The sequence below is a fragment of the Cannabis sativa genome, chromosome 7, assembly GCF_029168945.1.
Source record: "Cannabis sativa cultivar Pink pepper isolate KNU-18-1 chromosome 7, ASM2916894v1, whole genome shotgun sequence".
Taxonomy (NCBI): Eukaryota; Viridiplantae; Streptophyta; class Magnoliopsida; order Rosales; family Cannabaceae; genus Cannabis; species Cannabis sativa.
This window is the reverse complement of record NC_083607.1, coordinates 2078610-2093323: the sequence shown is the minus strand read 5'-3', so window position 1 is coordinate 2093323 and position 14714 is coordinate 2078610. Positions and strand designations below refer to the sequence as shown.

At 27.0% G+C, this 14714-nt stretch overlaps 1 protein-coding gene across 1 annotated transcript; it reads right to left on the bottom strand.

The window, feature by feature from the left end:
- Positions 1 to 11425: 11425 nt before the first annotated feature.
- LOC115697141 (protein CUP-SHAPED COTYLEDON 2) lies at positions 11426 to 13281 on the bottom strand. The gene is made up of 3 exons (XM_030624054.2): positions 12903 to 13281; positions 12531 to 12814; positions 11426 to 12420 (listed from the first exon to the last, which is right to left on the bottom strand). Exons 1-3 carry the CDS (start codon positions 13138 to 13140, stop codon positions 11770 to 11772), a joined length of 1173 nt encoding a protein of 390 aa, XP_030479914.2. The 5' UTR covers positions 13141 to 13281; the 3' UTR covers positions 11426 to 11769.
- Between the last annotated feature and the right edge of the window lie 1433 nt (positions 13282 to 14714).

The following is a 14714-nucleotide window of genomic DNA, read 5'->3' as shown; positions in this document are numbered from 1 at the left end:
TAGGTTGTTTTTGAAATGACTATATTGAAAAAAAGTAATAGTGAGAGGTTATTTTATCTCTCAAATTAATTAGCATTCCTGATCTTAATCGAGAACTTCAAATTTTGGGCAACAATAATATTAACTTATTTGTACACTTGAGTTTTGCATGACTCCATAATTAGAAGAAAAAAATATCCCCTATTATAGAATTATATAAGAATTTCATCATATTTTAATTTATATATAAATGACAAATTAAAATTTATAAAAGTCAAATTATTAGGTTTTTAACTGTGTCGTGCCTACGACTTAGTCTGTTCACGTTATGTTTTGGGCTTCTCGTGTCTTATTGTGCTCATGTCCATGTCTTATCAAGCTTGGCCCAAGTCTTTTTTTTTCTTTTTTGTTCATGCCTCAAGGGCTTCCATTGATTTCATGTTGTGCCATAATTTTTTGCATGTATTCACAACTTTTGTCATTCCTACCATCTTTTAAAAAGTTAAATATTAAATATAAAACTATAACATCTTAAAAATATTAGATATATTTACCATTGAAGAAAAAAATTATGTATAAAAATACATTTCATATTAGATAACAATCAAAGTATCATCACGAGACTATCAAATTATAACAATAACTTCTCTCATAAAAAATTACAATTAGTGTTTGGATTATCATTATCTTTTTTTTTTTTTTTTTTTGAGGAAAAGCGTCTATATCATAAATTCAAATAAATTAGACCTCTCGGTTGTTACACAAAATATTGTTAGGTACAACCGAAACCGGGATAGACCCAAGTACCTGATGAGCAAACGCCCATCTAGCCACATTATGAGCGACAAAATTACAAGTTCTACTTATAAAAGAAAAATTACAATTAATAAAGAGTGGAGAAGACTTAGAACAAAATGAGATATAGTTTTCAAGCGCCCAGCAAGAATCCTTCCCATTGAGAGCATTGATGACCACACTCGAGTCATTCTCCACAATCACAAACTTAGATCCGATATCTAAGGCCACCGAAATCGCCAAGCAGCAAGCCGCAGCTTCTCTGCAAAGAGCGTCCGAGTAAGCTTCCCGAGCCGTCTGAACTCTAATGACTCTGCCAAAATGATCCCTTGCAACCACAGCCAAGTACATACTACTGGCTCCTACCTTGACATCACAATTCAGTTTAATCCAATCCTGAGGAGCAGGGAACCAAACTTCCTTCTGATCTGGAGTGGGAATAGGAAGCAAAGTAACAAGTAAATAATTCAGAAAGTCTAACATCATCATAATACTAGTATCTTGCGAACAATTAATAATTTTTTATAATAATTATTAATAAATTAGAATATATGATAACCGATATTTAATTACAATACCACATCATATCATGTGATCTATTAATCTTCCTCTTAACCTAATTTTTCTAAACTTAACCATTAATGTTTCTTAACACATTTCTTTTTTAAAGTGACTAGACTACAAACAATAAAAGTTAATTCTTCACTCATTACAAAACCAAAAACATAAAATTCAACACATAGAAAGGGCAAATAAAGTTACACCAAAATGGTACACTACAAAGCGTGCCATACCATATCCATGCAAATTAAGATATTCATATAATATTTATTACATTTAAAGGAAGGAAAAAAAATTGTTTCAATTTTCAATTTTGGCCCCCACAAAAGACACAAACATAAAACGACACAAAAACTTTGTAAAAAAGAAAAAAAAAAAAAAAGTACTATTTTCACTCACTCATTGCTACCCCAAAAGTCCAAAAAAAAAAAAAAAAAATACATATATATACATATTTATATATAGATATATTTATAGTAAAATTGCTGACCACATTCATCATTACCATAAAAAAAAGGTTATAATAGCAAAAAGCCACTGCAAGTCTACTATAGGGAAATTAAACCTTATTATATAATTCTTTTTTATTTAATTTTTTAATTTTAAAATAATATTTATTTATTTATTTATTTATGATGATGATGATTTACAAGATTAGCTTGATCTCTTTGAGTGTTGATAGTGATGTGTCTTTGTTTTTAGTTGAATATTTTATTCATTTTTCATGTTTGTGAATAAATTTATTGTTTTCTTTTTGGGAGAAAATAATTGGGATCTCATTTGGGTTCATGAGTTTAAACAATTAATGTTCTTGGCTTTTTCTTCCCAATCAATCTAGGGATGCATATTGGCCTTACCCTACATCTTGGAGAAGTAGGTGTGTTGAATTTATAATTAAATAAAAATAAAAAAATAATAATAAGAATGAGATTAATGAATATGTTATACCATTACAAAACATGCTACACATCTTTAAATTTAATTACAATATCTTATTATAATTTTTTAGTTAATTTTCATGTTGGAATCACATGCTAAAATATTTTTTTAATTTTTTTTATAACAATATTCGTTATAATTACAATATCAACCCTGTAAATTTTTGAAAATTTTCAAATAATTAACAGTACAAAAAAACTTTATCATTTTTAATACTGTAAATTAGTCAAAATTTTTGAAAAATTTACAGGGACGATGTTGTAACTATAACGAATACCGCCATAAAAAATAAAAAATTTTAAAAAATATTCTGGCATGTATTCTCAGTTACGAAAGTTAACTAAAAAATTATAATAGAAAATTGGCAATAGCACTCCTCTTTAATAATTACATAACTTATGTTGTGTATTGATTTTGTGAAGAAGGTAAGATGTAATATTAATTTTCTTTTGCAAAAGCGATTCAAAGTGATGATTTTGTTTTTGGAAAGTGATGTTTAAAGTTTATTTCTCAAGTATTGTAGTATTTAAGCAAGGCAAGACATGAATTTGAGTGGATTTTAGAAAAAACAAATTGAGTTTTATTTAAGAAAAATGTAATATTTTAAAAATAAATGAAAAAATATATATTTTTTGGTCCCTAGACAAGGGAAGCTCTAGGCCCGCCCTAGCCTAAGGTCGCCTTGTATTTAAGTTTCTTATCTAATTTTATTAATCAAAATTAAAAATTAGAATCCAAGTGAGTAATGAATACATAATTCAAAATAATTTTAAAGTTATTATAATTATGAGTATTTTAGTTATATAAAAAAAATAGTTTCACTTTATAACACGAGGTCTAAATAGAAGTTTTAAAAATTTAAGGTCTTTACAAGTAATAAAGCAAAATATATAATCTAAAATAATATACACATAATTATCTGTTTGGATCTTATATTTTGTTAAATAATATTTTTGACACCATATTTTATAAATTGGATCAAAATAGTACCTAAAATCTTATTTTGATCGATAAATAATATGAGGATGATAGCAATGAGTAGGGACACAAAGGTTTGAAGTTATTTTGACCAAGCTAGATAACTAAGCTACAAATATCTTACAATTAATGATTTATTTTTTTTAGTGGCAAATGGTAACTTCTTTGGTAGTAATGCTATAAATAGTAATAATTAATTCTAGAGTCAAATCTATAATAATAAATACTAATAATGAGGATAGGATAGATCACAGATATTATTAAAGTCGGGCTTTAAGAACATAATACGTCTAAGACTATTTAAATTTTGAGACCCTTACTTATAGAAATATATAAAAAAATATATTAAAAAAGAATGTCATGAGATTAAAATTCACATTATACAATGTAATGTGCGAAATACCTCCAACCAATCAAGATGTGTATATTTATTGCTCAGAGCATTTTTAATAGAGAACTATAAATGTAGTACATTGTCATTTTTTAAAATATTTTGCTAAAATTTAACTCTAATAGTGAAAATATATGCTAAATTTAGCTCAAACTAAAAATTGTAATAAATTTAATACAAAAGATATAATGAATTAAATTTTAGTCTACAATAAATACCACATTTTTTAATTACCTATTTGTCACTCATTAATACTATTTTAAAAAATATTTTTGTATTTATAAGATATTAAAATAATATAAATAAGACTAATCATTTTGTATATTTTTAATAAACATCAATAATAATATAAATTTTTATAGCTAATTTATACTTTGTATATATTGTAGCATAAATGCAAAAAATAGGTTAAATATAACTTCTTCAAGAGTATATTTTGGGTCATATTTAACTTAAATCTACACTATATCTATTGAAGATGGAATTACAATGCACTTAATTTTACTTAAATAAAATCCTAATACGATTTTATATTTTTTATTATAGATCCCTAAAAAATGTGAGCCCTAAACACGGACCTAACCCACATAAACCTAGAGCTGAACCTAAATGTTATTATATAAATATAAAAAGACTCACATATTTTGTTTTATTTATTAAAGGGATTAATTTAGTTACTCTATTGTTATAAATCTAACCTTTTATTAGCCTATGCATAAATAGATGATGTAAATAACCTAATATATAAGGCAAAAGTACATATTATATTTATTATTAACCCTTATTATTATAGTTATTTTTTTCTTTGACTGCAATAAAAAAAAGGACAAGAGATAATAATTTCCCATGAAATAAAAGGACTATATACAGGTAAAATATTTATGATTAAATAAACAAAATTAATTTGTAGTGACAAATTAATGAGAAGTAGTAAAACAAAAAGAAAAACTGTAATTACAAATACTATTTCCAGCAGTAAAATTCAGTCTGTAACTTAAAGTATATTTAAAAGTTATTATTGTGTATGTAGTAATTAATTACACTACTTTTTAAAATATAAGGTGTTTATTTTTTTTGAAACATAAAATATAATGTGTCTTTGACTTTGAGTATATTGTTATAATTGCATATAATAAATTTCTTTATGCATAATTATATACAGCCAATTAATTATTTCTATATTCTTAAAAAAAAAAAAAAACTCTACATTGCAATTAATTTAATTATTTTATTTTATGGAGCACATTAATTGATTAATATTACATTATTTTTTTTGAATTATTATTGTTTAAAGTTATTAAATTATATTTTATATTTTGGTATATAGTATTTATTATATTGAGAATTATTTTTATATTGGAGAAATTTAAAGAGGCAATTTAATTATATTTTACTATTTCTTGATAATAAAGTTTTATAATGTAATAAGAATTATAATACATAACAATAATAAAAAACCAAATTATCGCATTTATCCTCCTCGAAATCAAGATGAGAGTTTCATTTGGCCTTAAGAGTCCCGAATGGTCGAGATTGAGCAATAGTTCTGCCGAAATCACAACCCCAAGATTTGCGAATATTTATGAAATACAAAAATTTCAAAAATACATTAATCCCAAAATTAAAAAAATAATAAAGAAGTTACGAGAAAGAGTGGAGAGAGAGAGAGAGAGAAGAAAGACCGGTGCTTGTGGTAGCTCGTGATCGCACGTCTGACTTCAGATGAGAGAGAGAGAGAGAGAGACGAGTGACGGTGGTGCTCATGGTGGAGCTTGTGGCTGTGACTGACCATGGTGGAGCTTGAACGGGCTTTCGTCTATGGTGGAGTTGTGAAAGAGAGAGCGAGAAGAGAGAGTGAAAGACGAGAGATGAGTGGTGGAGCTCGTGGAACGCCATCTATGAGAAAGAGAGAGGATGGCAGGGAGCAGGTCGAAGTGTGAGAGAGAGAGAGAGAGAGAGAGAGAGAGAGAGAGAGAGAGAGAAAAAAAGAGACCAAAAGTTTAAAAATGTATAAAATTTGAACATTTCCAGATCTAAAAATGCATTTTATTGGAGCAAGAGAAAACACGTTATTTAAAAAAATTCATATTTGAACTAATTGCTAACGGTTAAAAACTATGGCCTATAATACTATAGGCAGTGGTTAAACGTCGTCAATTTTACGTTTAAAAGCTGTTGAGAATGCCTCACAGATGTTTAAAATCGTAGGGAATACCTAGTGATATTTTCGATAGTTTTAAACACTCGCTTAATTTTTTTTAGTAATGATCCCAAGAAAAATATTTTTATAATTGATTATATCAAAATAAACATTTGTGCAAAACAATAAATAGATAAAAATTATGAACCAGTGAGCTATAAATGATAAATGTTATGACATGTAATGCAAAAACAGAAACAGTCAACATCTAAAAGTTATTTATTATAATTTAGCCATTCTACATTTAAATATATATCTACTATAGAAGAATTCAAATAGATATATCATTCCTTTTTTCTATTTTTTATTATTCAAATCTGGTTTAGCTTGTTTTTGTCTTTTATACATAATAAATATATTTATTTATTTTCTTACTTCTTTATATGGTTATAATAATTTTTTTCTTTAATGACTTCAAGGCCCAATTCTTCTAAAGTTTAAAAAATGATAAAATTGATTAAAAAAATCTACTAAAGATTGAATCAATAAAATTGATAAGAATCTTGTTAGGAAAAAAATAAATAAAAACATATAGGAATTTTATGTCCACTTTTTTGTTGTTTTTTATAAAAATTAATATTTAACAGCTTTTTTTTTTTTTTAAAAAAAAAATATAATATTTAACAGCTTTACAAGTATATTATCGTATAACATGATAGTTTTATTTATGAGCACAAAAATAATAAAATAAATCAAAATATTATTTAAGGTTTTTTTTTCAAAGGTAATTGATTAGAAAAATTAACCTTGAAAGCAAAAGTGAAGAAATTTTTTCCATTTAAAAAAATTAGTTATTTATCTTAAAGACATGCTATAATCAATTTATTTGTTGTTAATTTATGAGCTATGAGAAAAAGATGACTCGAAAAGCTATAGTAGTATATAAATATATATATATATTAAATATAAAATATAAAAGAGTTTCTGCTATCCCGAATGCTATATTTTATAATGACTATGAGATCTAATTCTTTTTAATATATAAACGTTTTTATTCAAAAAAAATATATATATATATATATATATAAAAGAGTTTTATTTGCACCTTATAAAGTCATAAGTACAAACTATTTTAATATTTTTTTTATTTTATATAAAAATATATATCTTTAGTTTGTACTATTTTTGTGAGAAATTAGCTCATATACTATTTTTTAACATTTTTTTTTTCAAATTTACGGTTTGAGTTTCTAAGGTGGTTTCTCCGATAGTTTCTATATGGGTTTTTGTACGGATTTTGATTGCAATTTAAGTTGCTCCGTTAGTTGCAATACGTGGAATTTGTAAAAATACAAAAAAAAAAAAAAAAAACTATTTTGAAGTGTAAAAATGAAAAAAAAAATTAATTTTTTCTTTATTGTCATATTATTAAAAAATATATCTATAAAATAAAAATAAAATATATTTTAAATATTAAAACAAAAATAAATAAATAAAAAATTATATGATAATTTATTAGAAAAAAATCATAATTTAAAAAAATATATGAACATGAAATAAAAATAACTATTGACATAAAAAGAAAATAATGTGAAATAGAAATTTTAAAAAAATATATATTAAAAGTTATTTTTAAAAATTAATTTAAATTAATTATTTTTTTAATATTAGGAAGCAGTTATAACTTTACAAATTTAAATAGGGGAGTTCTATTTGCACCCTATAAACTTATAAATACACCCCATTATTAAAAAAAAAAAATATAAACTTAAATAATTTTTAAAAAGTATTCTTAATATTTTCTTAAATTTCTTTCTTCACATTATTTTATGTTAATTTCAATACTTATTTTGATTTCATTTTCATAATTTTTTCTAACTCATGTATATTTTGTTTTTATTTTTTTCTAAGAAAATTTCATATAATTTTTTATTTTAATTTTTTTGCCATAATATTTAAAATATAATTTAATTTCGTTTGATAAGTATATTTTTTAAGAATATGAATTGGAAGAAAAATGTTAAAAAAAATTAGTATAATTAAAGATATTAATTTTAAATAAAATAAAAATTATTAAAATAAAGTGTCTTTAAAACTTTTTGGAGTGTAAATAAAATTTTCTATAAATAAAATAACCCTAAATATATATGTGATATGTATATTATATAGTACCCACCAACCAAGTAGATACACATTTCTGAAAGACTGAATCTTTTTTTAAATAGTAGTTAGTTTTGTTACTTTATTTTCTCAACAAACTTAATTAATGAAAAATTGGAAATTATATCTAAATATTTACTACCACACAGGCCAATCCGTACAACTAATTCATCCTTTACACATTAAATATACATATCTATAAAATATTCTCTTGAATGGCCATATGCTCTATATAAGTATTAATTATATTAGTAAGCCCTAGCAATAGTGTGAATCATGTGTCTATATAATCATATACATATTAATTAAGAGAAATCTTAAAATGTATCGGTAGTGTTTAGTACTTTTTAAGGAGTTATATCGTTATTAGTGTAATTAAATACGTATCGAATCTTATATAATTTATTGTAATTACTTTTATAGAATATCACTAACCAATCATAAGGTATCACTTCTGAGTATTGTTATTAGACACCAGTTGTACTTAGTACCTCTAGACTTGTCATCTTGCGATTGGCTAGCGATACTCTCTAAAAATTATTATATTAAACTATATGGACCTGATACTTAGTTGGACCAATAGCGATATTGACACATATAAGAATGTGTAGGTACTACTGGTGCCTTTTAGCATTTATCTATCACTTTTAGGTGGTGCTAAACACCAATAGTGCCAAATACTAGTAGTGTCTAACACCCTCTAAAATGTCATATCGTTATTAGTAAAATTAAGTATCAAGTCTCACGTAATTTAATTTAATAACTATGACATGATATATATACGTGTCACTTCGGTAGTGTTAGATATCACTGATACCTAATGCTTCGATTGTTGTCGAAACCATCTGGAAAGTGCGGAATGATTTTATACATAACAACTCTCATCCAGATGTTTTGAAATGTATTGACCAGATTTATAATTCTTATGTAGAGCTTCATGTTACTTTCTTACCTTGCCCTACACCATCCTTGAGGGGGACCTGGAAGCCGCCACCTCAAGATTGGATAAAATTGAATTGTGATGTAAGGATGGGATCAGAAAGTATGTGCTTAGCGGTGGTAGCTAGAAACCATCTAGGTACGGTGGTTCGGATACACACGGATCGTTTTGGACTTCTCGGATGCATTGTGTGGAGAAGCAGCAGCTTGTTGTGCAGCGGTTTCGATGGCTATGGAGGAAGGTTTTAAGTTTGTTTTGATTGAGAGTGACTCGAGAGTAGTTATCAATGCTCTCAATGGGACGAAGTCTCATTGGGCGACTGAAAATTATATTTCATTTTGTGCTAAGTCATCTCCCTCTTTTATTTGCTGTAATTTTGTGTATGTTAGTAGAACTTGTAATTTTGCAGCCCATAATGTGGCTAATTGGGCTTTTATTCACAAGTTGTACGGGATTATTCCGGTTTTTTCGGTTCCAGAGAACTTATTATGTAATGACCGCGAGGTTTAACTTTGATTATTAATGGTACGATTACGCTTATTTTCAAAAAAAAAAAAAATGCTAACATAAATATATATATGAGGGTAGTGTACTATTTCGGCCGGCTCTTATAGTGTGCAAGTTGGGTTACTATACAGGCCTAAAAAATAAAATGCCCAATATATTTTTTCTTTTAATGCCCTTCAATTTTTTTTAATAAGCCTAATTTTTTAAAGAGCTAACAACTTGTTATTGGTCACTTTCATACCAATTATCAAAACCTATTTTCAATTTTATTACTGTTTTAAGCAAAAAAAAAATCATTATTATTATTTATTATCTTTCAAAATTTTTATATTTTTTTTTTCTATTATTTTTTGGTTGTATTGTAATCAATAATATTTCTAATAAAATAATTGGAAATTTTTGGTGTTTTGTAAAATATATAAGTATAAGTTAATATTTAAATATATTTATAAATTATAACTCTTTTTTAGGGTACCAATTTTTAAAATTAGAACAAGCTATCTAACATGTTTAAGACGATCTTGTGTACTATAAATACATAAATACATATACACTTAACTATTTAATTAAGTAATAAATATCTTTTAATAAAACATTATGATATACATATTATTAATAACAAGTTAGAGTACTACATAGAGATTCTTTTAAAAAAATTATATTTAAAAAACTAATTAAATTTAATGTTTTTTAAACCTTTTTTGAATACATAAAATGTGTGGTATATTTATTTCGATAATGCTTTATTTATTTATTTTTTTTTTGAGATAATTATTTCGATAATGCTTAGGCAAATACAACTTTAAAAATAAAAAAAAGAAAAAGAAAAAGACAACTAAATGACTTGCATTCATTTTGGTGTACTAAGAGGACTACATATAATAAATTAACAACTATAACTGTACTAGGATTTTTTTTTTTCATTTTATAAATAATAATTTATAAGTCAAGTAAATATATTTTAAGCCAATGATTTTTATTTTTATTTTTATTTTTAATATTTTTTTCTTCTTGGGTAAATTAGGTTTCTTTCAAAAAATAAAAAAATAAAAAATATATATATTTTTTTTTACAAAAAAAGTGTAACTCAACAATTATTTATTTGAAGGAGACTTTTATTTACTAATTAAAATAGAAGTATTCATATGTAATTAAAAATAAATTTATAATCTAATTGAATACACGAACCCAAAAAAAATCCTAAAATTTCACCATGTTATCACTAATTAAAAAGAGGGATTTTTTTTTAAAAAAAAAATTCCATGCACAAATAGAGAAATTTTAATAATTTTTGGTTCACATTAGTGGAAACTGGAAATTAGAATAATAATTATAAATATGTAAAATCAAATAAAATAATGATGTATTTTTTTTTATGCAGTAAAATAAAACATTTTTAAAAATAAATGAATTTGATGAATAATAAATATACTTAAAATTTATTAGAGTTTTTTACAGCTAAACACTCTCAACTATTACTTCACTTGTACTTAATCTTACAAGCTCAAATTTTAACGGTAAAACTCTCCAAACTACTTAACCGCTTGCAAATTTAAGGCGTCATTTATTTTTTACTATTAATCGCCAATATAGAATACTTATATGTACACTTTTGTACATATGTCAAATTTATATTGGTACACCTACTATTATTATTTTAAAAATATAAAAATTATTTCAAAATTTATAACATTTCTTATAATTGTATTAAATTTTGAAAATATTTTTAAAATAATAATATCAAGTGTACCAATATAAACTGTCATGTGTACACATAAACAGCATATAGTAACAGTTAACCGAATGACACCTTAAATTTTTTACAAATTCAATAATTTAAAGAATTTTTCTGCCAAAATTTAAACTTAAAAGATTAAATACAAGTGAAACGACAGTTAAAAAAATTTTACCTTAAAAAACTCAAGTTATTACACTGGTCATAAATAAAATATACATATATATATTTTTTTGTAAAATAAAAAATAGAAAAACATAATACTGCAATTTGAATCATTAAAGCAAGGAAACGACGTCGTCATAACAATTAAAACATTCGCAATTACTTAAATAAAATAAAATAAAAACATTCTTCAAAGTCACATAAACACACTAATATTTAATACAGACCAAATCTAACGTTTTCTAACATGAACTAAACAAAGGTAGTGTTGTACGTACCTTCCTATAACACCAAATTTACCATAATACCCCTCATCACACACACTCACTTTAATTTAAAACTGATTAATAACACTAAACATCATTAATTAATTAATTAATAATAATTATAATAAGATAACACGTAAGCAGGTACGGATTTCGCGGTTTTCCAAAAACCTGAAATCCACGTCGGCGAGTGGGCCCCACGCGCGGCCGCAATCAGTAAGACCACATGCAGTCGAGTTCGGTTGCTCCGACGTTCTTAACGTCTTCGTTGACCACAGCCGGCGACGGCCAATTCCCGACGGAGTTACAGCCGGAGAACTCTGACGGCACAGTCACGGATCCTCCGCTGCCGTAGAAGGAAATCCCCGGCGACGGAGAAGGAAAGAGAAACGGAAGCTGAAGATTCTCCTGAAGCGACCTGAGACTCGGAAAAGCCGACACTCCTCCGTCGCACGCGGCGGCACCGGTACCGGATACAGCGGAGGTTCTGGTGAAAACCGGCGCCGGAAACTGATCAAAGCAGTTGTTGAAACCATTGTTGTTGTTGTTGTTGTTGTCGTTGCTGCCGTGGGTTCCGGTAGCGACAAAGGTGGAGAAACAGGACACGTGCTCCCTTGGGATTTGGCTGTCATAAGAACAACCGTCACGGTCGGTAATCGTAACGTTACTGTTAGTAACCGGAGGAAACGGTGAGGATGAATCCAATAGTGGCGGGAGCGAAACCGAAGAAGGCGAACTCGGTTCATTATTGTAACTGTTAGAGCTTATTCGGGTCTTTTTCGACCCGATCACAACTCGGGTGCCCGACCCGGTTACATTACTCGCTCCATTCTTCTGAAAAACCCGAGAAATCACCCACTCATCCTATCACCCAAAAAAAAAAAAAAAACCATTAACATAAAAAAACAAGAAAAGAAGACAAAATATGTATATATATGTGTGTATATATGTATATATATATATATGTATATTACTTTGGAGGTTCGAGAGAGATAATGGTAGGCGAATTTGCCTTCGAGTCTGTACTCATGCATAACCCAGTTACTTTTTTCACCTTTAGGAGCTCTACCACGGTAAAAAACAAGAGTTTTCTTCATTCCAACAAGTGAGCAAGTTTTAGAACTGTAAATCTCTCTATCTTTACCAGTAGCTTTCCAGTACCCAGCTTCAGTAGCTCTGTTAGTTCTTAACCCAGTTGGGTATTTTCTATCTCTTAAGCTGTAAAAATACCATTCTTTTTCACCCATTTTCGCTTTCTCTGCATATATATATAATTTCAAATATAAAAAAAAATAAATAAATAAATAAAAAAAGGAGAGAGAGTTTTGATTGGGTGTGTGACTGACCAGGGAGTTGCCATGGTTCGCATTTGTTGAGATCAACTTCAGCAATGGCTCTACCAGTGAAAGAACTATCGAGTACTTTGTTAAGAAGGTAATAAGTTATGAGTTCTTCATCAGTTGGGTGGAATCTAAACCCAGGTGGCAAATGTGATGAATTATCTGATGATCCATTGTTAATAATCTCCATCTGATTATGATGATGATGGTGATAAGAAGAAGAAGATGAAGAAAATATCTCCATTGAAAAAGAAAGAGAGAAAGTTTGTTTTTTCAACTATGACCACAATAAACCAAACTATATATTTATATATATATGAAGAGCAAGAATATTAATAATAATAATGAATGGAGAGTTTTATTTTTTTTTATTTTTATTTTTATTTATTATAGTGTGTTGGTGGGTATGTTTGGTTGGGTGGTTAGCTTTAGGGGTTTTTCATTTTTTTTTTTAAATTTTAAATAAAAATAAAAAATAATAATAATTTCATAGGGATTTGATGAATCTGAGTGGCAGAGAAGAAAAAATAAAAAGAGAAAATAAAATTGTGTGTTGTTTTTTCTGTCATTTTCATGTATTACTGTTGTAGTTTCTCTTTCTCTGTTTTGTTATGTAAGTATGTATGTATAATAATAATAATAATAATTGAAATAAAAATGCATAGGTATATAGGTTTTAGTTTCTCTCACTACTGTTACATGTACAGTACAGATATATATATATTTATATTTATATATGAGTTTTATAGAGAGAGGAGAGAGAGAGGGATGGGGTGGGTGTGTGTGTATGCTATTTTCTGTGTTTTGAGTATGCGTGCGTGCGTGAGATAGTGTGCAGGTATTCCTCTGTCAGTGGAGAAAATGAAAGAGAAGAGAAGGGAACAGAAAGTAGTTTTAATTTCTCTCTTTATTTAATAATTTGTGTGTAGTGATACCGTCAACTTTCTATTACAACGTTAATCTTTAGGTGATATTTGTTTTGATGTAATGGGAATGAATCCTCTTATTCGTCTTGAGGATCCCGACCACCCGATTCCTGTGGCGGATGCAGGTTGGTTGATAGGTCGGGATTGGGTGGTTGGTTCGCATTCGCTACGTGGATTGGGTGGTTGGTCGGGATATTTGGGATTAACCAGTTTATTGAATGGTGATAGTAACAGTAATATGAATGGTAGTGTAATAGAATAAAAATTGTGGGATATGATTTTGTTCTATTATTGTACTTTCACGGATTGTAATACGTAATGTACGGTAGCCGTCAGATATGAAGCCGTCAGATGAGTGAGTTATTTGATCTGACGGTTGAGATTGATCTAGGGGTAATTAGGGTTAAAAAGTAGAAACGTACCCTGACACTCATTTAATGTACCCTGAGACCCATCTAATATACCACGAAATACATTCCGTAAAAGTACATTACGGGATAAAATTATATCCCTAAAAATTGTAATGGGAATGATATTATGATGTGACTGGTATGGTAGATCCGTCCTTTATACTGGTTCACTTAATTTGTAACGACCGTGATGTCTAATTTCTTTAGTTCTTAATATAATTATGCAATTATTAAAAAAAAACTTTAAAAGTTAAAGAAAAACAATGTAATGGTAATAATGATTCCACTACAATCCTTTTTATCAAACCGAACATGCTCTTATTACAATTTTTTCAATCATTTTGATTATGGCATGTGTTTTGGGTCGTTAAAATTAACTGTGAGATTAAAATAGAAAGTTGATAGTAATAATTTTCAAAAATAATTATTATTATTATTTTAGAAATTATTATTATAATTAAATTTTGTTGAGTAATATTATA